General features: G+C 40.9%; 1 protein-coding gene across 6 annotated transcripts in view; it reads left to right on the forward strand.

Annotated features, from left to right (window-relative positions):
- The window catches only part of PDE8B (phosphodiesterase 8B), a gene marked incomplete at its 5' end in the record, with an annotated part of 95,588 nt that overhangs the window by 23,649 nt on the left and 45,296 nt on the right, over positions 1-26,643 (forward strand). Inside the window, one exon of one of the 6 annotated variants that reach the window (XM_079330190.1) lies at positions 2,891-3,254. The exons of 4 other annotated variants lie outside the window; for them this stretch is intronic. In XM_079330190.1, coding sequence (XP_079186316.1) covers positions 2,943-3,254 — 312 coding nt within the window. Of the gene's footprint in view, positions 1-2,890; positions 3,255-26,643 lie in introns of those variants that run through there. One more of the 6 variants, XM_079330189.1, reaches the window with a different exon arrangement.

Raw genomic sequence — 26,643 nt, forward strand, 5'->3', positions numbered from 1 at the left:
CTGTTGAGCCTGGAGAAGAGCAGACTCAGGGCATATCTCATCAATGTAAAACTGAAGGGAGAGTGAAAGGCAGACAGGCTCTTTCAGTGATGCCCAGCGACAGGCCCAGAGGCATTGGAATAAACTGTAAAATGGGACATCCTCTCTGAACATCAGCAGGGAGCTGTAAGAGTGACTGAACACTGGAATGAATAGGTAGTCCAGAGGCATCATCTTCATACTTGGAGATACTAAAACATACATCCAGTTATGCCCATCTCAAGCAACCCGCTACAGATGGTCCTTCTTGGGTGTGTGGGGGAGTTGACAAGATGACCCTTTCAAACTCAACCTTCCTTTGGTTCTAAGATTTTTTGATCATGCTGTCAGGTGAAGCATTGTTACTCTTCACACTTTGTTGCTGCTTTTCAGCAGTTCCCCATCCTGCAGCAGCCTTCCCTTCTCTGAAGCACACTGGCACATTGCACAGAGAGGCTCATCTCTGCTTGTGCTCTTTCACCATTAACCTAAAGTAAACAGTGTGGGGGTTGCTGCTTGGGGGCTGCATTTAGCAATGCTTCTCCAGAATTGTGACTTCTTATTCCTACAACTTATTTTCCATCATCAACTCAAACTTTACCAAAGCAAGGGAAATCCGTGTGAGAACGGGCAGATCCCTGCAATGCTATCAGAAATCAACAGAAAGTTGTTTATTAATTTAATGTTGTCTGATTTCAATGGGAACAGGGCAGAAACTGTAATACTAGGATGTTAAGGAAACCTGACTGACTGACTTACAAAATAACCTATCTGACAATTTATACCAATTCAAAAAAAGGGACTGTAAATATCTAGCAACACAATTTAGGGTACGACACAGTATTTTCGCCAAGCTCAATCTGCAAAGTTAAAACATGGCTTTTGTTCACATCTTTTAATAAAATTCTGAATGCCACTGATACCTGGGGTGGGAAAATTCCCATGAAAAAAGTCTCAGACTAGATAGTCAACTAATCTTAGAGGTCTTTTGGGCAACACTGCTTACCCAAAAGTGATAGCTTTAGGGTCTACTCCACAAGTGTATGAGTTCTGAGTGGCATTCCTGAGCTCCTGGCTCTCTTCCAAATCTCAGCTGTGGTGTAGGGCAGGCAGCTCAAATCCCCAACTTAAATTTCCCAGCCATTAATAGAAAGGGAGACTTGAGGGTATTGCAATGAGTGCACAAAACTGGCTGCTTCTGTTAAGTGAGGTTTTAGGACACATTCACCTGCAACAAAGTGCATTATGCTCTGGGAGGCAGTGAGTTGAGAGGCTGAGTGCTGAAGCACAGTCTGCTTCGTTTTACTTGTGCTGAGCCTATCTTCAAGGTTGTCCTCAAAGATAACCACAAGCAGAGCACCGTGGCAGTGGGCAAACAGGCAAATATGCAGCAAATGCAGGATGCAAGCCACAATTTGATTTGTGAACAGTGACAACTAGTGGGGAAAACAGTTACCTAGAAAATGGTAATTACCGGGGTCAACACGGGCTCGCTGTGGTAACTGGAAAACTAAAAATACTTTGTCAAACAGATTGATGATCTCAGTCCAGTTTCTTGATGGATTCGCTCCTGTCTAGATTGCCATAATTGCAACACCCCATGAACTGCATCAAGAGAGACAGAGGCTAAGGCTCAAGTCTTCTTAAACTGAGGCATTTCAACTGTGAAACCATCACTTATGAATAAACTGAAATCTAATCCATGAAAGTGCTTCAAAAGCATTAAGAATCAAAAGTAACATATTCTGAGCATTTTGTCATACAACATCATAATCCTTGTTCCAACCATGCTTCATGTTCCTCATATTTTTACATCACTCACTAAAACTAGGTGGTGAAACAGCAGTCAACCATCAGGTAATATTCCAAGAGGAAGAAAAGGTGTATGCACAAGTGTTCCTTGGTGACTGGGCTTCAGACAAATGCCTTATTAGGCAGGAAGCATACTGCTTGGATGACATTTTCAATTCTTGAAGGATTTATTATGTGCCATCTAAAACAGAGAGATTTAAACTAAAATCTTGCAGAGGCTTAAAACCTCCATGTTTAGCTTTTCACCTCCTGCATAGTTTTACTGCGGTCAATGAAACTATTCACTGTGGAAATCTAAGAAGGTGTGTAAATCTCTGTAGCATTAAGCATTTTTCTTGATTATCTCACCAGGGACTGGAAACAGGGATTGGCAGCTATTAGACACCTAGGGTAAAATGGCAACTCATGTCACTGAATATTGGCTTAATTGAAAAGCAGCATTAAGAATTGTGAAACAATTCTGGCCTTTTTCCCCTAACTTGCAGTGGGTGCTATGTGGCTTTAAACTGCTACCTTCAGTACCCCACAAACGACTGAGATTTGCTCGCCCATGACTAGGGCACATTTCGACTGTCAAAATAAGTATCTGTAACTTTTTTTTTTTTTTTTTTTTTTTTTTTTTTTTAGTATTTAGCTCCAGCTGGGGTTGCTGGGGATATGTGTCTGTGTGTCTGTTGGGGATATGTGTCTGTGTGTCTGTGTGTAATGCAGTCCATACGGGAGGCTTGAAAGTAGACCCTCTGCCTGGGTCAGGAGCGGGCTGCACCGCCGATAATGATCCTTTTCCTCATCCTTCTCCTCATCCTCCTGCGCGTCCCCCCACCCCGGGCGGACACAGCCCGGGCGGTGGTCGCGGGCGCTCCGTGAGCCGCAGCCGAGGAGGGGCCGGGGTCTGGCGGGTCTGTGGCCCCGGCGGCGGCGCGGGGAGCGGGCGGGGAGGCGCCGCAGGGCGGGAGTGGCCGGGGCAGCGCCGGCGGCGGGGGGAGGCGCGGTGCCGGCGGCGGCGCGGGGTGCGCGGCGCAGGGGCGGCGGCCCCGCAGCCCGGGCGGGCGGCAGGTGCGAGCGGAGCGGCGGAGCGGCGGGGCGGGGTGCCTGGGAAGGGAGCGGAAGGGATGGGCTGCGCACCCAGCATCCACGTCTCGCATAGCGGTGTGATATACTGCCGGGACTCGGAGGAGTCCAACTCCCCCCACCAGACCACCACCATCTCGCAGGGCACCGCCACCCTGCACGGCCTCTTCGTCAAGACAGACGCGGCCGACTCCATCCCCTCCGTGCTCGCTTACCAGAGTCGGCAGCCGCCGCCCTCCGCCGGCCCCCGCCGCAAGGAGCGCAGGGAGTCCGGCGGCGCCTCCGCCCGGTCCCGGACGCCCCACTGCTGCAGCGTCGAGGCGGAGACCCAGACCAGCAGCTCCAGCAGCAAGGTAAGCGCCGCCGCCCCGCGGGGCTCTCCGCCGTGCTGCGCGGGTCCCCGCGGCCGCGGCGGAGCGAGGGCGCTGCGCGGGCCGGCGCCTCCCCCCGAGGATGCTCGGCGGGCGGGATGCAGCTGCAGGAGCTCTGCCCTGTGCCCACTGACTCACCGCAGCTGCGGCGGCCGGGCCGGGCCGGGCTGGCACTGCTCGGGGGGGCCCCTCGCCTGGCCTGGAGCTCGCCGGGGGGAGCAGCGGCTCCTCGGGCTCCCCCGCCTCTCTCCGCGCCGAGCCCGCAGCCTTGTGCGGCTCCGGGGCGCCCTGTGCTGGGGTCGGTCACGCACGCCCAGCGAGCGGGGAAAGGGCTTGTTTCGAGCTCTGTGACTGATGCCAGAGAGTTCTTGGTGCTGGCTTTGCTTCATCCTTTTGCTTCCCGCCTTGTCTGGTTGAAAGGAACTGTTGCTGCCGGGCGCGGGTGTTGGGCTGGGATCCGAAGCGCTGTGCTCTGCGCAGCAGTGCTAGCGCGCCTTGCCGCTGTGGGGCCGTGGAGATGCGCCTGGACCAGCGGCGGGGGCCGTGTCTCTCTGCAGGGGCTTGGGTCCCCCTCTCCGTGGCTGAAGCAGGCGCTGCTGCAACCTGCCTCGCAACGCCTTCACTTAAGTTTAGAACTTGAAAAGAGATCATTGCGCTGGGGTGGTTTTTTTTCCCCCATGAAGTTTGTTTGGTTTGCTTGTTGTTGGGTTTTTTTGAGTTTTTTTTATATCGGAATAGGTAACTTCCCTGAAAGCTTTTAAGAAATTAGATTTTACCTTGTTGCCCTCTTCCAAAGTTTGTCAATAATAAAAAAAAAACAAAACCAAAAAACCAACAAAACAACAACAAAACAAAACAAAAAAACAATAACAACAACAACAACAAAAACCAAAAACACCAAAACCCCCCAAAAACCAAAAAAACAAAAAAAACACCCCAAGCAAAAAAATAGTGTCATTCTCCTAGCTGCACCTTAGGTTGCTTTTTCTGTTGCACCAAGAAAGCAGGATATCATGTCACAAATCATAGTATTTTGTTAGAATGTCAGTAAGAAATTCCAAAGTTATAAAACATTCTTTAATGATATAAAATTCAGAAGTCATTTTAAGGAAAACAGAAGTGGGAGAAATCACCCAAAAAAAAATCAAACCCAAACATTCCCACAGCCCATTGTCAGTTTGTTAGTTCAGATGCTGAAAAACTTGTAGAATTGTCTGCAGTCACACTGTTTTACTCATTCAGATAAAGAACCTGCATCATCAACAACTGGGAAAAAATTCAAGCATAACTGGAGTAAAACAATTGTATTTATTGCATCTATAGATTTATTTATTTTATTTTGTCAGAGTAAAGTACTTAAGTCCAAATACTATTACTTCTTTAATGTAGAGGAGATCAAAATTAAAACACTTTCACAATTGTTTTAAGTTGAGAATTGACAAAAAATGGAAGCAATTGAAAAAAAGGGTTTTTTAGAGTCATAACTTGGTTCTCAATAGTTGTTTATTATATGTTTTTACATTATGTGCTGTTAGAAACAAAGATATTTCCCAACTTTCTAGTTATTAAAACTGAATGTATTTCAGAATTTTTGAACCTTCTGATTAGTATTTGTGATATTATGGGTTCAACAAGGCCAATGCTGGGTCCTGCCATTGAGTCACAACAACCCCAGGCAGTGCCACAGGCTGGGGCTGGAAAGGTCCTGGGGGTGCTGGTGCCAGCAGCTGAACATGAGCCAGGGTGTGCCCAGGGGCCAAGAAGGCCAATGGCATCCTGGCTGGATCAGCAATAGTGTGGGCAGCAGGAGCAGGGCAGGGATTGTCCCCATGTCCTGGACACTGCTGAGGCCACAGCTCAAATCCTGTGTTTAGATTTGGGTTCTTCACTACAAGATATTAACATGCTGGGAAAGGAAACAGAACTGTTGAAGGCTCTGGAGCACCAGTCCTGTGAAGAACAGCTGGGGGTGTCTAGCCTTGAGAAAAGGAAGTTCAGAGGGGACCTTCCTGCTCTCTACAACTGCCTGGAAGGAAGGTGTAGCCAGGTTGGTATCTTCTCCCAGGCAACAAGAGACAGGATGAGAGGTAACAGCATCAAACTGCTCCAGGTTCAGGTGAGACATCAGGAATCATTTCTTCACATAAAGGATTGTTAAGCATTGGAAGAAACTGCCCAGGAAAGTGATGAAGTTATCATCCCTGGAGTTGCTCAGGACATGACTGGATGTGGCACTTTGTGCCATGGTCTTGTTGACACAGTGGTGATTGGTCAAAGATTGGATTTGACCCTGGACATCTTTTCACAGAATCACAGAATTAACTTGGTTGGAAAAGACTTGTGAGATCATGGAGTCCAACCTATGACATAACATCACCTTGTCAACTAGACCATGGCACTAAGTGCCACAACCTTCTTTTCTAAATGATTCTGTGGTCCAGTGATTATTTTTGATAGCTTCATTTCTTTTAACAAATTATGAGTTTGTTGTTTGTCTGGGATTTTTTAAGTTGTTTAACAACGGTTTCCATTATATGTAGAAATATTTCCATTCTTATAAGAATTAAGATCTGTAATTTTTTTTTGTACATTACACTAAAATATTGACTAAAACAGGGTTGTACTATTACAGAACGATCATAAAGGCAAAACAGTATAGTATACTATACTTGATGGATTTTAAAAAGTGGAAAAGTGTGGAAACATGTTTCTGCACTAGTGCGTGATTACAATATTTATTTCCATAAAAGCTCAAAAGTGAAGAAAACTATTATTTATTTTGGTATGGAAAGAGTGTCTGGCAATACTACATGGTTTTGCCTGCTGTAGTGCTTGGTTGCATGTATTAGCTGTGTTGGGTATTCCATACCATATGGCATCACACTTAAGGAAAGGAGGAAGGGACGTTTGGAGTGGTGGTTTGTCTTCCCAAGTAGCCACTGCACATGATGGGCCCTGCTCTCCTGAGGATGACTTTACACCTGCCTGCCCATGGGAAGTGACTTAGTTCCTTGTTTTGCTTTCTCATGTGTACACCTCTTACTTTACCTACTGAAGTGTCAAAATTCATGAGTTATTTTACTTTTACTCTTCAGATTATCTCCCCATCCTGTGGGTGGTGGAGTGAGTGAGCAGCTGCCTGGGGCTTGGTTGCCGTCTGGGGTTAAACCATCACAAAATCTCCTCTAAATGTATCAGGGGGCAAAACCAATATACTGGTCAAATGTCTGTTAGCACTATTGTATATTAAAATAATTTCCAGTTGTGTAACTGCTCAAATCACTTAAACCCCGTTGCCTGGTGTGTCTTCATTTTGTGTTCTAAACTGCTGTTTAGTTGTTCACACAATCAAGTAGTGCACTACTTGCATCTGATCCTGCCTTTATACAATGTTTTAAAACTCATCCACGCTATGGTATGAAACTAACATTAAAATAAAGCAGCCCATAGTAATTTCAACCCTACTCAGTTAAAAAAAAAAATAAAATAAAAGCAAACCAAACAAAAAGTGATCCCATGTCACTTAAAATTAGGTAGGTTTAGGTAAGCCTTACTTTGAAATCTATTTGACATGAGGTCAGAATTATAAAAACCAAATTTTTTTTTGTTTTCTTCTCCTTTCCTTAATTAATTAAAAGTTCTAAACTGTTGAGAGCATTGAGATGTGTTGGTCCCATCCCAGTCACACTGTTCATGAGTAACTGTTCAGCAGTTTTGGTGGGTGGGTGTGTTTCTTTCCATCTTGAAAGCTTGGTAAACAATTATCTACGGGTTGCCTGACAAAGATCTCAGGTGCACTTGTTAAGAGTTAGAAGACACATCTTGTACCTTGCTTTGGGAGAAGACCCACAGTTTCTGGTGCCCAGCCACACACTCTGTCATTAAGGTACTTGGGCAGAAGCACTCAATTGCAAAAAACAATTCCCTTTGTACCCTCCTTAACAAAGCTGAACAATCTCATGAAAAGAAGGAGTGCTAATATCTCAAGAGCTCCATCCACTTTGTATAAAGATCCAAGGCATTCAGCTTCCCTCATGGAAGCACAGCAATGAGCTGAGAAGATGCTGACTGTATAATGGCTGCTGGACCCATTGCTCAGGTATTGCTGGTTCTGAAGGGCAGCAGTACCAGCTGCTTAGCAAGAAGTAAACAGTTTTTTGGACACTTCCTTGGGGATTTGAAAATGTAAAAAAAAATTGCTTACCATGTAAACATTTACATCTTTTAGTTATGGCCAAATCTTAAGTAGAGACTGTGAAATAGTTCTGTTTTTCTTCAATATCTTGAGACTTCAGCATTAACAAAACTTTACAGCAACAGATAAGTTTCAAAGCTGATGTTGCTCCCATATTAACTAGATGGATAAAGCCTCCAAACAACTTGCAGTTTTCCATTGATTACTTTATCATATTTTTCTTCTTGAAATTACAAGACCAGCAGGTGTAATGATTTGGTTTTTCTTAATGCTGTGTTCATTGTGGAAAAGAAAGACCTGTTTATGAACTTCTCTTGATCAGTCACAGTAGGAATAGCTTCTGTACTCTTCCGTACAGATTACTCTGTAGCAAAATAATTATTAGAAGCAAAGCTCGTAAATGAGCCAAAATATGGTGGAGAGTATTTCTTGCTAGCATTGGTCTGTGTAAAGTTCCAATATGGAAGTGTTGGTACATATCCTTCTCTTCATAATGTCAAGGACCTAGCTTTTAGAATATTTTTTTTTTTTTTATTGTGGGAGGAATAAGTCAAAAACTTCAGCTGCCAAATGCAAAGTGGAGAAGGTTGAGAAATCCAGCCACTGAGAGAGTTGCATCAGGTCCATAGGTCCTGTAGAAATGCAGTTGTAAGTATTGCCTTGATTTCAAATAGAGTTGTCTTTCAAGCAGTACCATGTGTAAGAAAACTCAGTGTAGTACTTGCACTTCTGGTTTTGTTTGAAGTGTACTGTGGTTTAACTGGCTGCTAGTAAGTACTGTGACATGTGGAACATGCTAGATGTAGTGTAAACTTGGAAAATAAACCTCCCAACTCTGTAGCTTGGTGGGATGAAGGTCCATTTCATTACTCAGTAGGACACCTGAGACATAAGATACCCCTTGAGCATAACTAAGGTCTGCAGAGTGGGCATAAAAAAATGAGCAGACCAAAAACTGTTGAAATACGTTACAGTGCAGGACCTTGTTAATTTAGGTCAGCTGTTCTCTGTGAGGTGCTAGCCTGAACAGCTCTTACCATAAAGAAAATTGCTAGTATAGAAGTGCTCTTCTGTGACTAAGCCCAGACATCTTAAATGAATACAGTGAAAGGACTTTGGCTGCTCTGTGTCTGACCTTTCCATTCCTCCTTCAAATGATGCAGGTAAACTTTGGCAAGCACTGTAGTTATGCCCTTAAGCAATGCTAGACAGAAGAATCTTACAGAACAGATAAAACCATTTCTTCAGAAAATATTGAACCACATGGCAAAGAGGAGCCTGATGAATGACCTCACATTGAGCCACACAACATTCTGGTCTTCCAACACTCCTGTGGATGATATGCATTTATATCACTAAATATAAAATGAGCACATGTGTGTACTCACACACCTGTGTATGAAAAGAGAATTGCTCAAAGCTTGTAAGAGAACAATGAGCCTCGATCATTTCATCATTAGAACTCAACAGGTCCGAGACTCCTCTAAATCCTTTAGTAAAAATTTATTTAGGAACTTCGGCTTTCAGTGTCCAAAATACCATGTGGTTTTAAGCTGACCACTAGCATCATCTGTTTTCCACCTTTTACTGTTTATTGTGAACAAAATGAGACTGAGGTTTTATCTTCTGAGGAGCTTGGTATGAATCTTTTGACATTTTCTCTACTGTACCTGTAACTTTTTTTAAAGACCCTTTAGTGAACACTGGATGTACTGTGGCTGCTAGAAAACAGCATATAAAGTGGTTTATGATGCAGCACAGTTTACCTCTTTTTGGTGAGTCTTGTCAAACTCAGGATTATAGCCTAAGGAAAACAGCAGTCACATTTACTCATGTGAAGATAAAAGTACAGAGCATTATGAAAAGCAGCCTGTCTGTGTGTTTGAAGAGTTAGAGGACATGAGCTTATAGTAACAGCTGCCACCTGGGGATCTCTCTCTGGCACAGATCAGTAGGTGCATTTCTATGTAGCCAGCCTTGCAGGGCAGCATCACAGCACCTGGCTGTCCCCTTGCTTCTCTGAGGGCATCTTCTCTGGGGCAATCTCACAGGCCATGATGCAGAATGAGCTCATTCTGCAGGAACTTGCACAGCTCCCCCAAGTGCCAGTGCTTTTGGCTTATAAAGCTTGAGTCATCTGTTCCTCTATGTGAGGAAGAAGCACTGTCCAAAGATACATTATTAATTCTGAGTTAAGGTGACATTCTGTACAGCATTTTGGTGGCAGTGTCTATTCCACATAACTTAATATGAGAGGACCATTAATCCATTTGGTGAACTTTATTTTTCCCTTTCATTCAGCCATTTGTGTCAACCACAGCCCCATCCTTCAGCATCCAATTATTTATAAGCGTCTTTCTCACCCATGTTGTCAGCTGTAATAGAACAAAATGCATTAGAGACATGCTGTTCCTTTGTATTACCTCTGACTCTTTAAATAGCAAGGTACTCTGGAGAATAGTTCTTAAAAATCCCTATGTATCTCTACCCTGTATATCTCTGACTTGGCTATCCAGCACCAAATATTTCATATCTTGGAATAGATTTATGCTAAGAAAATCCCTCATGGTGCTACTTCAGAAACTGTCTCAATTTTAAACTCTTAATAATGTGAGTTATTCACTTTGAAAATGCATATCTAATTTTGAAGTAGATTTACAATTTGTTGACCTTTTGCCCTGGATTCAGACTGCATCTGAAGAGGCAGCTTTTGTTCCAAAAGGATGGGAAAAATATACCAAAGCAGTTAGTTTCATAGCATGGAAGAATGGAGCAGGAATTGCAAAGATCTGGAGCACCTAGACTCCAGCACACAGAATTCACAAACAATGCAGACAAATGTGAGCATTATGTATAGATATTATTAAACTGTATTCAAATAAGAACTCCAAAAGAACAATGGATAGTTGAAAGACTCTGCACAAGTAGGGCCAGTAACATCCACTGATGAAATGGGCAGAATGGAGTTCTGAAGCAATATAGGTATTAAAAATCAAGCTATTCAACATCTGTTAGTAAGCCTAGGAGAAACTACTCACAGCCATTTTGCATATAGAGCTGCAGCCTGTCAAACTTCATTAAAATTCATTTGTTTAAATTTGGAGGAATGAGGTCTGATTCCTATCTTATATGCATGCTTTCATCAAATAGTGATATAGTTACAGCTGGAATACTGTCAGTGCTGGAAAAAAAATAAAATAAATCAGTGTAATTGCATGTGGAATTGGATGTGAGGTCTCTGGTGTTAGCTTGGGAGCTGCTTCCAGCAGTCAATTTTCCTTTTTTCTTAGATTAGCTGTTTTGCCAAAAGGACAGTGGGAGAGGCTTTCCTCTTTACCTGTTGTAGATTTGGAAGGCTGTCTGAGGGCACTGTAGGCTTGAACGTTGTCAGTGGTCATTGTTCTGCAGTTATCATGTCCATTATGAAATGCAATTTATCAAACCATTGTGCTAGCCAGAAAATCAAGAAACCTCTTTTAGAAAAGGAGAGAGAAAATGAGACTTTAGCTTTTTGTTTGTGTTCTTTTCTGAAGTTAATCAACGTTGTTCTGAGACACCAGAATAGGTGTTAATGTGATGACTCAGGCGTGTTCTGCAGAGACACCCCAGCTCAAGTCTCTGGTTTGAAAGGGTCTTAAAAAGGTTATCCCATGTGGGTGACTACTCTTCTTCCTGGACTGTTGGCTGTTGTGGGTTTCTCTTCTCCTGCTTTTAAGATTGCTTCCCTGAAAGCCATGCATTCCAAAGAGTCCTACCTGATGAATCGCTACTTCCTCTTTATCACAAAGACAAATCTTTCTTAAACAGGTGTTTAATTATATTGTGAAAAAACACAGTATTTTAGAAAGGGTGGTTATATTGCATTTCAGAATAAATCCATTCACATGTGTTAAATGTTTAGGGCTGTCTTAATGTTCCAAGCAGTGTTGTGGCTTGTGGAAGAAGTCAGTAACTGCCATGTCAAGCACCTTGCCATGGCCTTGTTTCAGGCTGCTTCATTTTACCTCAAATTGCAATGTGAAGGAGACAAGGACACCATGATAACAAAAAAAAAAAAAAAAAAAAAAAAAATCTTGCATTCTCGTGGTCATGGTGTACTGGTCTGCAGCTGCTGGACAGCGCTCCTTCCCCTGGAGCTCTGGATGGCAGTGTGCTGGTGGAAACCTAGGGAATCTTTGGCTGCCTTTGTTCTAAAGACATCAGAAAGGTCAGCTGGGGTACTGTGGTGTTGTGGTGGGTAGTTGGAGAAGAGATGGACGAAGATCTGAGATGGGCTAAGCAGGTGAGATATCATTGTTCAAAGCAGGAAGGCAGTGATCAGTGTAGCCTAAGCTGAGGTGGTTGTGGAGGTCAGGGCAGAGACATGCTGAAGGGAATGGGGCTTAAGGGGCATGTGGCTACAGAGGTGCTCTGGGGGAAATAAAAGTCTTTTCTTGGTGGCACAGGACGTCTTTGGCACTTGGGAGTCTTGAGGAGATGTGATGTCTGAATCTAGAGACTTCTGTCCAAATCCTAGAGCTGCACAACAAAAATGTATTTTACCTCTGAGTGCTACTGCAGCCGGAATTGCCTAGATGACGTTCTGTGTACAAAACTGTAATAATGTATTCACTGCTGCCTAAAGTCGCTTGATAGTCTGTGCTTGTCTCCGTTTTATTAATGAGTCCATTACAATAGCAGAGGACTCCTTCGACATCTTATAATTACACATTTGAAAGCAAGAGAGAAGTATCTAATATTTGTCTAGACAAACTGCAGATTACTAACCACCTATTTTCTGAAGAAAGCTTTGACAAAAGAGAGACAAAGGTGTTCTCCCCAAATCCAAGATTGCAACAACAAAACAACACCTAAACAAAATGAGTGAACACCAAGAGCCAAAATTGTTCTAATATGGTGATACTATTGGTATAACTGGTTTTGGTATAACTTCTGTGATAACTTGTTAAATGGCAGCATGCAGTCCTGTATTGCCATCCCAATTAGGAGAGAATTCACACAATGTGTTAGCTCTGTGAGTCTGATGCATGGGAATAATTTAAATTTAGTGGTAGTTTTTACTTTCAACTTTGTGACTTTGCACAGATGTTGTAATTTTGTTTGGTGCAACAGCTTCTTTGATACATTCTGGAATTTTTTTCTTCTCAGGGTGACAGAACTTTTACTACTCTAATCCTTCAGGTGAAGTAGGACTGAGCAACAGAACTGGAGTTCTTCTTCCTCACACCATTAGTGGGTTAAAAACTGTGTGTTTGATAGATTTATTTAAGGCTCACATTCAAGAGAGTTGTGCAAGTCTTAAAGACAATATACATTTTAAATATCATAATTTTAAGTTCAGTTCTGTGCATTCTGGTAGTAAAGATGTCAGACTTTTTCTTTCAGGTTTATGAAAGCGAAATATAAAATTATTGAGAACAGAAAGAGTAGTGGGACTCATGAGTGTTACACTCAACCAGCTGAGTATTACATGCAACCAGAATGGGTGTCTGTTTGCCGATACACATTAACAAGAGCAGCTGATGCACATACAGATCTCTCTTGGCCCTCTGGCATTTTCGTGGCTTAGAGACTACCTGTACAGTTCAAAGAGTTCAGTAATGAACTGTCTTCAAAGGAGGGAACGTTTTTCATGGGTTCTACTACATTCATACAAGAGGCTATTTTTAGATGAAGGATTTTTTTGCCCATTTGGAGCTATAAGATATCTGCGACTTCACCTTAGATTTGAAAAATCTCCTGTGCTGGAGAAGTGACTCCTTTAAGCCCCTCCTTTCATGTTTTGCTTTATTTTATTTTTCATTTAATTGCAAGTATCTGCAGATCTGTAGTAGTCAGATAGTTTTAAACTGAAAAGGGCTCTGTATTTCTGTAGCTCACATGTGGAGTCTTGTCAGAGGATATTGTTTTCCTGCATGGTTGATGGCAATGATTGCCTGTCAAAGGATGACCCTTAATAATCTGAATTTTTTGTGTAACATTTCCTATCATGGAAGATAGAGAAGCATTTTATTTTAAAATCTAATGAATGAGCTTAAAATACAATGTTTATAGTACAAAACAGTGTTTAATGATGCAGCATAAAAACTTGGTATCATTTTGCACTTCCAGCCACAGTCCAGAAATGTGAAATTCATACATATAGGCCAGTAGTACAAATTCAGAAATCACCACTCCATATGTTAAGAATGCAAATCTTGCATCTGGAAAGACTCCCACTGACATCAGTGAGATGAAGATCTGGCTTTATTTAGATAGGTAGTGGGCAAAAGACTACTCAAATTTTCTGAAAATTTTCCCTCATTTTATTTTTAACTCAACAGAAATAAGTGACTGGGCCATAATACATTCTTCTCTGTCTAAGGGGCTAATAGGGATCAAAACAGCTGCCATTACAACTCCTACACAGCCCTTAGCTATTTTAGCTGCAGTTGGGCTGGGCACTGCTGCTCCTCCAAATGGCTTGTTCCTAATGCTCCCTGATAACTGCTCAGCATTTCTCGGTGGGTGAAGGAGGTAGTGGCAGGGCATCGGTGCAGCACACAAGATTTGCATCACTTGGAAATGTCAGCAGTGCTTCCTTTTGCTGATCTGCCACTCTCCCTGTCACAGGATTGTTATTTTTCACCTGCTCTTTCAGCATAGGACCACTGAGGAAGTGATTGCATAGGAAGAGGATAGTTTGCCTTGTTTGAACAATGGGAGATTCTTTTGTATGTTTGTACATATACTTGCTGTATTGTTACCTGCAGGTTGGGTGAGCCATCTACTGGCATCTTTCCTCCAGTCTTGGTTGATTTTATTACCAAAAATATATTTCATTTATTTTATTGCCCCTCTCCTTGCATTTTGAACAGTTGCAGAGCTATTGCTGTTACTGAAAACAGGATCAAAGCAGGATACATTCCAATGTGTGGACTTCTTTGTTCTTTTTGGTCACAGTTCACAGCCTGCTCCTACCAGCTGCTAAACTGCTATCTTATTCATTCTACCTCACTCTGAAGCAAAGCTGTTCTTTGTCTATTCCAAGTATTGTCTGAACTGATTAGTATCTGACAATGCAGGGATGTCTTCTTTTTTACTGTCAATATGCATGCCATGGGCAGAAAAAAATCATGGCATAAATGTGTAACACAAAAAAGTACCTTCATGCTGCCTATCACAGGATTAACTATAAAACAGGGAAGAACCTTCTATGCATCTTCTCTAACCTCCTTTCAAACTTTTCCTACTTGTCTACTTAAAAATTCACTGAGCAATTTAGTTTTATGCTAATGAGAAGTTAAGGAGACTTGGATTTTCTGTTTATTCAAAAATTTCATTTCAACAAGAGAAATATTTCACAGAAAAACTTCTGGAAAAATGTTTTGTATAAATTAGAACTTACTATAGTCAGTTTGAGATTCTGGTTACACTTCGATAAAAATGTTCACCTGATTTACTGCTTCTTCAAAAGGCTTTATTTCTAATACAATAATATCTTCTATTAGCTGGGAGGATCCAGCTGAAAAATTTCTCACTCTCTGGTACTGCTAACTTCACTTCATGCTGCAGTGCGGAGGTCCAAAAGCATGTTACCATAGAGATACCCACAGTAGTTTTTACCAACTTTAGGTTAGTAAAGCTTGAGTGCTAATGATTACTGCAACATCAGCTGCAGAATTCACACTGTCAGGATGAATGCATGCTTCAGCAGCTGACTGCACTGACTACACCTAACTACACCCTTTGCTCCTTTTTGAGGCTGGAAGTGTAGGACTGAGACCTTACAGCTCTTCCTGAGACACTCTTGTGCTAGGGGACCTGAGCAGGTGCATAAGCACCTCAGCTGTGCCATTATTACCAGGCAGAGGAAGGTGGCCTTGAACAACTGGGTCAGATCTAAAAAGGTCCAGTGTCTCCCCAAATGAAATTGCACTGCTTACTGCTCTTCCTTCCTCCTTGTTTGGTAACTGATATGGTTTTTTTTTTACTTTTGGTGATGATGTATTTCACATCTTGGGTAGATGTTGCACAGTTAGATTAATATTCAGGGTGAAAAATAAAATGAGTGATTATTTATTCATCTCACCACCAGTCATAACATCTTCCATGTAGTTACAGATTTGGCTCCACTGTGTGTTTAATGCTTGCATATATGTTCAGTGAGTACATATGGAAGTGGAAGTTCATTCCCTTTTAAAGAAAAAGGTGCAGTGGAATGCAAAGGTGAAGAATTTAGCAATCTTTAAATAAATATGGTTTCTTATTTGGTTTGCTTTTGATCCCAAATCAGACAAAAGAAACTAAGCAAGGTGGATGAGTAGGTTGTTGTTGGCTCTGTTGTCATTATGCTTCTTTTCATGGAGAACCTAGTCCTATGAGGCAGCACATTAATGAAATGCTTTCCTGATATTGCTGGCTGCAACAGAAGGGTAAAGGGTATGACTGAGGGTGATGTGTGTTCTGCTGTACATACAAACTCATGAAAACTACTGTGCTGCTTCATGCAGTCCACATTTCAGTAAAAAGTAATAATCTCAGGCAGCAACAGCTGCAAGTCTACCTGTCAGGAGCAGCATGGACAACCATTAAACCAAGCTGCCTTAAATAAGATGAGTACTCTTGCAGCTGTTTGAGTTTCTCAGAATCCATCTTTAAAGTAATAATAAAGCATGCTTATAAATCCTCTTGCAGAGTGTATTTATCTTATTTGCACAGCCACAGCCTCTTCACTAGTCTTCCAAAGACAATAGAATAATTCACTGGTGGGTACCAGTGAAATTACTGTGTTCATGGTATGATCTAGTTACTTGAACCTGTGTAAAGACTGTGCAAACCTGTGCCTAAACCTGTGTAAATATGTATTTTTTGGTAAGTGTCTCATGCAACAAAGGAAATGTGAAGTAACTGGCATGCATGAGAAATGCAGAAATAGTTTTTATTTGCTGTGGACATTGGTAAGGCTTCTTATTTTCCTAATGTGGTAACATGAGCAATAATTATAAAATTATTGCATTTTATTACATATAGAAGTAGGGTAAAATCTTTCATGATCTGATACAGGAAAAGTTTGAAATTTCAGTGTCCCAAGCTCTGAGATGGCCTAATGCCTTTCATACTATGGCTTTTGCCTCCCCAGAGAACACTGCTGTGGAGATGAGGAGCTTCTGCTTTGGTATGAGGATTCCTGCAACACCACAGGTCTCAGAGTGGCCAAGTGGGAGCAAACTCCCTTGGCTGGAAATGTAGTTTCCAATGCACTGATGAAGATCCCACTCCCCAAAAAATAGGAACTGTGCCTAGACTTGCTTTTAGCTTGCCTTTGTAAACTTCCAAATATATGTTTCTTAGCTTACTCTTGTTTTGAGGCAATCATATTTTGAATGTGGTAAAAGTGGTTGAATAATTTAAAAATACCTCTGCATGCATCATAATCGAAATTAAAATACAAGATTAGAGAATGACTTTTCATTTTATTTTTTAAAAGCAAATTATGTTTTTGGGGGGTTGTTTTAATGAAGCAAAATATTAAAAAGCCATTTAATACAAATGCATTTAATTGAGACTTTTATGGGGCAAACTGTGTCTGAAATATGTGTGTGATCTGCTGGAAGAAGAATTGAAACACAAGAAACTTCTGTAACATGAAATATTAAGCATAAGCCAGCACTTCAGACTTTTATTGAGAAATGGCATTTTCTCAATATTTTGTTGGTATTAAGTACACATTTTTTTAAGAATTGATGCTGAAATGGGTGAGCAGTGCATGCTTCTATAATCTCCCCATAGCTCTCATCACTACCAAAATTACTTCTCACCTTCTTTCTCATCTTTCTGCTAACTTTAGTGGGGACTCTTTTCCTGAGACCTCCACTTGTCTTCTAGAGTACACAAGGCAAATCCCCATCTCAGAAGAGATCTCTCTGCATGGCAAGTGCACCATGCTGACTGTAAAATTGCCTTTAAGTCTGTCAGAGCTGCTGCCTCTGACCTACTGCAGATTCATACCTACTGCAGTGGTGTGTCAAGGCCACTTGTTTTTTAGAGTACACAAGGCAAATTCCCATTTCAGAACAGATCTCTCTGCATGGTAAGTCCACCATGCTGACTGTAAAATTGCCTTTAAGACTATCAGAGCTGTTGTCTCAGACCTACTGTGGATTCAGGATACGTTGATTCACACCAGCTTTGAAAATATGACTATATCTACCTAGAGGACTTAAAAATATCTTTGATTTATTTTTAATGAAAGTTTTCTGAATAATCTGTATCTGTTACATGAAAAACATAATGACTGCAAATTACAGAATGTGTCAGACTGTGCTGTGCTTCTCAGCTATGTACAAAAAAGGAGGTAGTGCTCCATGGTGCATATAGCATGAGTTCCCAAGAACAGTACAAAAGTAAGTAAAAGAGTGGTTTTGGGAGGATTAATAAGTAAAAAAATGACTCCTGTGTATTTTGGGAATGTCTAAGGGACATAGGGAATGGATGTGGGAGGTGTCACACATGCTTACACTGGTCTGGTACAAATTACCCTGTGTTGACCATTCTCAGAGATATGATGTTAGTTTGGTGGTTTGATATGACCCTCTGCAGCTGTTATGTCTTTGCAATCCTGACCTGCATTGAAGCCTGACTTAGCAAAATATTTAAGGGCACAAGTAGAACCATCCAGCTTGACTGGAAAAACCAGAGCACCCGTTTGACTGAACATTTTCGCAGGGTCATTGCACCAGGAGAAGTCTAAAACAGCCTTGGGGTGGTTATGACCCGTGTCTGGCAGCAAAATTTGGGCAGTTGGTTAGCTCCATGCCATTAAGGTCTAAAAGGAAAAAGTGGGGTTTCTCAAGAACTGCATGTGCGAAAATTCATTGTTTTAGTAATTTTATATGGATCTGAAGACTTGAGGTCTGTATTTGCAGTGCCATAATTGAGAGGGTGTGGGGTGATCCTGTGTTAGTCAGTGTGAGGATCCAGCAATCCACATTACCATTTATCACAGGGTTTCTACAGGTGGGACTAGTGAGCAAGTCAGAGTGTTCTGTGCGTGCCCAGGATTGAACTTTTTATATTCCTTGACTTTAATAGTTACAGACATTTTATTACAGAGGAGGAGGCCTCCCAGCCCAGTGTCTCTTACTTGCTTTTGGGAAAGCATTTGATCTTTAACAGTAATTTGCTATGTGAAGTAAAATGTAATTTCTGGGCTCTTGGGTCAGAGAGATGCCCCTTGCAATTGTCAGAAGCCACCTCCTGTAACTCCTTCAGTTTCATCAAAGCCTAGAAAAAGTTAATTTCTGGTCTTCTGTCATTTACTGATGGGAGTCCTAAGCTGCAATCTCTACTTTTTTCTGACATACTCAGCTAAGATGCTTTTAACAGATAGCAACATAGCTCTTTGTATTGTTTGAATTTCACCTCATTTTGATGACTCCTGCAGTCAAGGTTCTCTGCTACCCTACCTATCTTGCAGTTGTTTTTTTCTCCATTTTTTAAAATAGCTTTGCCTGTGGCATTCCAACAAACCCTTTACAGCAGTATTGTGCAGGATGAGTTTATTAAATATCCTTTCTCTTGAAAATCACATTTATGATTTTATATGTTTTTATGTGTTGATATATTTGCATAAATATTTAAATACTGTTTTATCAGAACTCATTTTAGAGTGACCCCATATGTTTCAAAAATGTTATTGTATTGCATCTTTTGTTCAATATAACTCAATGTTTTTGTTCAGAAAACTCTGTCACAGAGTGACACAGAACAGCACAAGTAACCTCAATGCCCAGACCACTTTACCTGCTCTCTTGGAAGCTCATTTCCCCCAGTTTATGACAATCAAATAGTTCTTAACTTCTTTGAAAACTGAATGAGACCCAGTAAGAAACTTAGAGAAGTTACTGTTTCCTGTCTTATTACATGCACTTGTAATAAGTACAATATTAACAGGAAAGAGAACATACTTCCTTGCAGAGTGCCTCCAAAGACAGCTGTAAAATAAAGAGATATATGAGAAAGATATATAACAGAAAACTCAACAATATATTTTTCTGTTGTAATTTTATGGGCTGTAATGTAACTGTGAATAATTTATGCACAAGCAGCTGTTCATTGGAGTTCTACTTGATACAGGGTCTAATCCACTGAAGTGAAGACATCATGTCTTATGAAATCTGTGTTGATGAAAATATTTGTCTGTGCATTGAAACTAAAATATTTTATGGCTTTCAGAGACTAAATTTCTTAATAAGGATGGTTGGAAAGTGTCAGGCATTTAATGTCCATGTGATCTCTTGGAAGGGAGAGTAATACTTTTCCCACAGTTCATGTATATAGTTCTTGTTGCTTAATAAGGGCTCAATTCAGTGAAGTCCTGAACATTTGGGCTATGCTGCCTTTAACTGTAGAAGAAGCTCTTTTTGTCCCCAGAAATCTTGCTCATAAAATAGAATTAGACAATTGCTAAGCTGAGTTCAGCTTCTGCAATATAAGGTGCATTGAAACTAGGTAATTGCAACTCTTCATTGGGGAGAGAAAGCTTGGCAGTTAACATTGCACCCAGCAGGCAGAACTTCTGCTTTTAATTCTTAAGGGTGGAAGTTCATGCTGTGCATGTGCAGAAGCCATGGGAGAAAATTGATTGCCAACACATTTGCAAGAGGGTTGTGCTTCACTGTGTGTGCAGAGTATAACAGTGCAATTTTTTAATCTTCTCAGTAATGTGTTGGTAGTAAGTTGCATAAGTACATCCTCATGATGGACAATCCTAATGGTGGACAAAAATGACTATACTTAGTTCAAAGAGATGTCAGCACATAAAAACTGGAGTAGCAGTAAGAGGTCTCTGTAGAGCATTTGCATGAGTTTTGTAATGCTGGGTCTGAACCATGGCACTTAATTTAATGGTGCTTCTCCTTGGTAAGATTGGAACAAAGTGTCCAAAAAAATACTTTTTCCAGAGAGCTTTTAATTTCAGACACACACACACACACACACACACACACACACACACACACACACTGTGTAAGTAGTGATGAGTAACACCAAAATTATTATTCCTTATTCTGTAAGTAATAATTTGTACTGGTTCAGCAGACCAGGTCTATTGTATGCCTTCCTTCCATGTTTTTGCAGAACTTATTTGGATTACAACTGTGTGCAAAAATTGAATTCTAAAATCAGATGCTGATCCTACCTCTATTTATATGAATGGAGTAATGGCTGCACTCAAGTTTGTAAGACTGGGTAACTAAGTTTCATCATAGTATTTCTTTCTTTTGTGACGTATGAATTCTTCAGGAACATCTAACACCTGCTTTTCTGTTCCCCTGAGTCAGAGCTTCCCTTTTCTCTGTGACTTCATGTGTGCCACTTTTACCTACCTAGCATAAATACTCCTTCTACTCTTCCTTACTCTTCATCCCTGTTTGGGTAGGGCTTACAGGATCAGTCAGCCCAGGTGCTCTGTTGTAAAAGTGAGAGATGATCTTTGTCTTTGAGAATTGTAAAATAAGTGAGACAACCTTTGTAAACACTGTAGTCTTGAACAACAAAACACAGAGGGTGGAAATGCTGTGGAAATGCCGGGTTTGGGTAACGTGTGTGGCTTATTTGGATGACTCATGAGTGGGCAAGGCACTGTGCATATCACAGAGTGTGGTACCCAGATATCAGTCTTGGAGTATTTGAAACATGACTGCTGCTGTCTGGATTAGCTGCAGTGGCTTGTCAAAGCTAAAATAGAAACTTGAACTGAATTAAATGTGATCATGAATTATTCAGTCAGCGTGAGAGCCTTGGAGCTGTTTATTTTGATGAGAATTTGGCTTTGATTTTCGTTGTCTGCACAATTTTTTATGTGAGACATGGCACAGACTTTCATGTTGATAATTTGTAGTTTCACAATAACAGACAGTGCTAAGCTGGAGGCTTTGTTACAGGAGACAGCATCACTTGTGGTACCTGAGATGGTAGGACTGCTCTGGGAATAATTCTATTTGTGGGTTTCTAACTAAAGGATCAATGGCAAAATAGTTGATTTTTACATATATTTATATGCTTTTTTAGATTTTAAAGCCAATGTTAGACTGTAATGGGAAAAGTGTCCATGGGTTTTTCCTATAAAGTTGGGATGATTTAGTCTTTGTATTACTGATGTTCATACTGTGAATTTTCAATTTGGTGTGTTGTTGGGTTTTGTATTTTTGTTTGGGGTTTGGGGATTTTTTCCATAGAGTTCCTAGGCATTATTCTAATACATATCTTGTTCATGCTAAAGTTTTAAACAAAAGCCAAACGAGTTGTTTTCCCCTGCCTGCTCCCAAACTCAACAGTCAAAGCAGAAGTGTTGCAAAACAAATGCTGTCTGACAGTGTGAAGGAGCAGGGGTGAGAGAACATTATGTTTTCAAAGGACATACATCTGTCCTTTATGTGCACTACCCTGTTCTTTACTGGAGTTTATTTTGGTATTGTTGTAAAATGTAGATCAAAGTTCAATGCTGAGGTTTTTTTCTAACTACAAGACAATTCAGAAAACTTCAGTAAATGACTCACTCTCATCAGAACATCCTTGTTCTGAGTTTTCTTGGGGTTTTTTTTGGCTTTTTTTCTTGCTGGTTCCAGCAAGAGGAATGTAGTGTTTTATGGAGGCTTTAGACTGAGATAGTATGTTTCAGGCTTTCAGGACCTGGCAAAATAGGATAGGAACAGACCTCTCTGAACCAGGAAAAAATTCTTTCCAGCAATGCCCAGTCAAGAAAAGAAGTAAGAGGAGCTAGCAGTATCTACAATGAATAGTGTTGGAGAAATGGTAGAGCAAAACCACAGGTGTTGGTTTTGCACAGCTTGGTTTTTGTAGTGGGGGGCCACAGAGATGGCTTCTGTAAGAAGCTGCTGGAAGCTTCCACTGTGTCTGCCAGAGCCAATCCCTGATGGCTCCAGGGATGGACACACTGCTGGCTGAGCCTGGGCCAATTAGAGATGATGGTAATGTCTCTGTGATAACATATTTAAGAAGAAAATCAAAACAGAAGTGGTGATGCAGTTTTAATTCTGCTGTGGGAGGGAACCCATGCCACAGCAGTTTTGGGAGGAGTGCTGCACATGAGATTGGAACCATGCTGGGAAGTTCATGGAGATCCATGTCCCTGGGAGGGACCCCATGGTATTACAGGGGAAGACTCCTCTCCCTGAGCAGCAAGAGAAAACCTTGGGCAAGGAATTGACCAAAATCCCCATGCCCTGTCTCCCTGTGCTGTTGGTGGGAAGGAGGGAGAAGTTGGGGGGAAAAGGTGTTCTTTAAGGATATATTTTTACTTCTCATTATCCTCCTCTGATCTTGTTAGTAATAAACTCAATACCGTTAATTTTAGACTATTTTGCCCTTGAGTGTTTTCTCCCAATCCTTACCTCAACTCATGAACCCTTCATGAAATTTTCTCTCCTCTGTCCTGCTCTAGCAGGGAGAGTGAATGAGAGGTGTCCATGGTTCCTTGGCATTTAGCCAGTGTCAAACTATGACACCACAGCACATAACTCCAGTCAAAGTATTTTTTTTCCTTTTCACTTTGTAGCGGAGTCCATAATTACCTACATGTGCACTTGTACACCAGGATTTCAGGTGCTGCTTCTGACTGCTCTCAGACTGTTGGGGGGCACAATCTTACTGATTTTGTTTACTTTCAGTTTTATGCTAAACAGTGGAAGCTGAGACAAGTGCATTTTTCAGGTTATCTACTACTGGATGAGTAACGTTAAATTAATTGAGGCAGGCATCTCAGGTGTATGCAGGTAATTTCCAGATGCTTTTTCTTAATCAGTGTTTAGAAGGCAAAGTAAATTTTACACTTTAAAGTGATTGTTTGATTGCAGACTAGCAGTTTGCTTCACAGGTTATGAGTATTACCTAAGCCAAGAGGTGTTGGAAGACTATCACGACTATTTAGTTAATCTCTTCCTGCAATATTATGTTCTAGCCATTTCTGTTAACATTTTTATTATCATATTACCTGGAACATCCAGTATTGAAATTCACTTATTGGGAGTTTTGTATCAATTTTGATAGCCATGCCCAAGAATTAATATACTGAATTAAACTACAAACCTGTCTGCCTGTTATCTTGTCGTGGGCAAGGAGCCTTAGGCAACAGAGGGAAAAGGGGCAGATGGAGAGGGATCACTCCTGGGCCTCTTTTAACTTATAACTGAAGGGCTTATGAGTTGAGGTTATGTTCCTACTGATGTGTTCTGCAGCAGCACAGGGCTTACCTCTGGCAGGTTTTGTTCAACTGCTCTTTTAACAATGCCCCTTCCAGTGGCCTGCTCTAAGTGCAAGCATCAAATTTCTTGTATTGGGAATACTCTTGGTGAATCATTCTTCTTTCTGCTCTACACTACTGTTTTCATAGACACCTATTCAGTTCCTTAAGAAGCTCTTTTCCTAGAAGAAGCAGCCTAGTCTTCTTAGTTATCCAAAGATATCTTGAAATTTCATGATTATTCTTGTTGCTTTCCCTTTAATTTTTCTAGTTTTCCTTAATTTATCTCAAGGAAAGCATAAGATTACATATAACATTGAAAGTGTCAGTTCACCATAAATTTACATGGTAGTATAAAATTGTTTGGTTCGGATCTTTGTTCCTATCCTCACATTGGTTGCTTCTTTGACTACCTCAACAAACAAAGATGAAAATACGATTAATTTTTATATCTTTCTCTGTCTATAGTCTTGGATTTTGCTCTCTCCCAAACACCAGTGCATGTATTTTTGAAACAGCTCAGTCTCCATTGGTGTGTTTTTCCCGAAGGTTGATGCAAAGAGATTTGATCAGATTCCTCAGTAATGTGTGTGACTCATGCTTCTGTGAAGTTGAGAATGGACATAATGACAGAAAGATTTGCAGAAAGAAGTTCTCACCACACCAAGATCCATAAGTCTGGACATCTTCTGTTCACTTTGTTTCCTCTTCACCTTTTCACACTGTGAGGGCATTAACATAACTTACCTACCATGCATATTTAGTGAAGTGAAATTTGTGTGCTCACAAAATAAATATACTTTCAGACAATCTTCTGTAGATAAAGTCAGAAGCATTCAAAATAATCTTGATGCGTTCTGTAGTTGGTTTTTCTTCCAAAAATCAAAGAACACAGTAATCTGGAAATTACAGCACTTGACCAGTAAATGGGTTTTAATTTCTCTCTTGTCAGTAGAGGCTGGAATGTGATTGCTGAGCAGCAGCCATGCTGACAAGGGATAGGCAAAGCCATGGCTGACCTGATCAAGCATTGCAGTAGCACCACTTGGAGGGACTAGATGGCCCTCAGGGGTCCCTTGAGCCAAAAGTTTTGCAGTTCTTTATTCACTGGTGTTCCAGTGAACATCTCAAACCATTAGCCAAACCCTTCTTAATCATGTTCTGAATATCTGGGGGAAGGGGAAGAAGTTTCCCTGTGCTGTGAATTTTGAGACACTCTGCATGGTCAGTGAAGAAAGGGATGATCTTAATTTACTTGCCCCACTGCTTTCTGAGCAGACAAGCATAAGCTGAGCTATAAATGTTAGGGGTTTAAAGGTTAGGGGGTGTAAGGGACAGTATCACTCTGTGCTTGCCCTGGTTTTGCATTTTCCATCTGCTTTTGGCCACTTCTGAAGACAGGATGTTGGACAAAGATTGGTTGGTTTGACTGATTTTTTGATTGTTCCTCACAGGTTTTTTACAAAATGTGAACATGTTTAGAAATCTCCCTAGAGATTTTTTGGGTTTTATTAAGGAGGATCGTACTCAAATGTGTTCAACCACCTGTATCTTGAACACCAAATTTATTCTATGCTAACTTCAAGAACCAGAATTCTAGTAGTGGTTCTAATAGCAGATCATGATCCTTGAACCCACATAAGAAAAATCTGCATGGTGAGAAGTTGTGTGTATAAACTGCAGGACTACTTCCAGATGTTGAAAGCCCTAATCTGCAAATTATAGGAATAAATGGGATGTAGACTACCCTCTATAGATTGAGGGTTTCTGAGTCTTTTGTAGCCATGAAAGATCTCAAAGCAGCTGCTGCTGTGAGCAGAATTGAGGACTGCTCAACAACAGTAATGTCTATGCCAAATGTAGCGCCATGATGGCTGAACTCATGTCTTTTCTGCCTGTTTGTCCTGTTGTCCTATTGTCCTATTATGATAATGTATTTACAAGGAAGCTGCTACCAAACTGTGAATAGAATGTAAAAAGTCCTTAAATAATATTCTTTCTTCAGTTATCATTTTATATCAGATACATGTTTATTATCTTAGACCTCATAGGATTATTTCACAAGTGTCAGCTTGCTTGTTCAAGAAGTTATCTAAAATCTCTGTCAACTTGAGAATGATATTTCTTTCTCAATTTTGTTTTTTTTAAGGATGATCCACTACTTGTGACCCATTGGTGCTAACTGCCTTTTGTTTCCCTCTCTCTTCCCCATACCTTTCAGAGGTTTACCTGCATCCCCTGGGTTGTTTTTCTTACATTGATTTTAAATTGAAACAGCAAGATTATGTTATCACTATTGACTCTAGTTACTTAAAAACTGATTACTTATGTCCTGGACAGAAAAAAAAGGAGTGAGAATTAGAGAAGAAACAGATCTATGGTTTTGACTATTTATTTTTCTAATTTCTTATTTGAAACACAAGCCAGGAAACCAAATAGAAAGGAATGAAAATGAAGGACGCAAGAAATCTTAATTTCTGGTCCTGGAGCTGATTCTGAGACAGAACTTTTCAACTTTGCACAAAAGGAGCTGTAGAAGTGGATTCTGAGAATGAAACACAAAAACCCGCTGAACAACTTAGACATTCAATATGTTACCAACTGCAAAATTCACAGAAATTAAATTGTAGGCATTTGACCCTTACTTTAAAGTTTTATGAAGACTTCTGTTTATCACCAGAACTGGTGACCATCTTATCTCTGCTAAGATATAAAGTCTTGGCACGTGGCTCACACTGATGAACATGTGGAGTGTGCAGTCAGAGGCATCTCTGTGCCAGGGTCCACCTGATGAACCCAGTCAGTCTGGTATTCAGAGCACAGGAGAAATGCAGGGACTGCACCAGGCTGGTGGATCTGGAATGGGATATTCTATGCCTAGCCATGTTTGGTTTCAAATGCTTCACTGCCAAATGAGTGCTCTCCCACCACGT

Source organism: Erithacus rubecula, assembly GCF_903797595.1.
Source record: "Erithacus rubecula genome assembly, chromosome: Z".
In the NCBI taxonomy this organism is placed as follows: Eukaryota; Metazoa; Chordata; class Aves; order Passeriformes; family Muscicapidae; genus Erithacus; species Erithacus rubecula.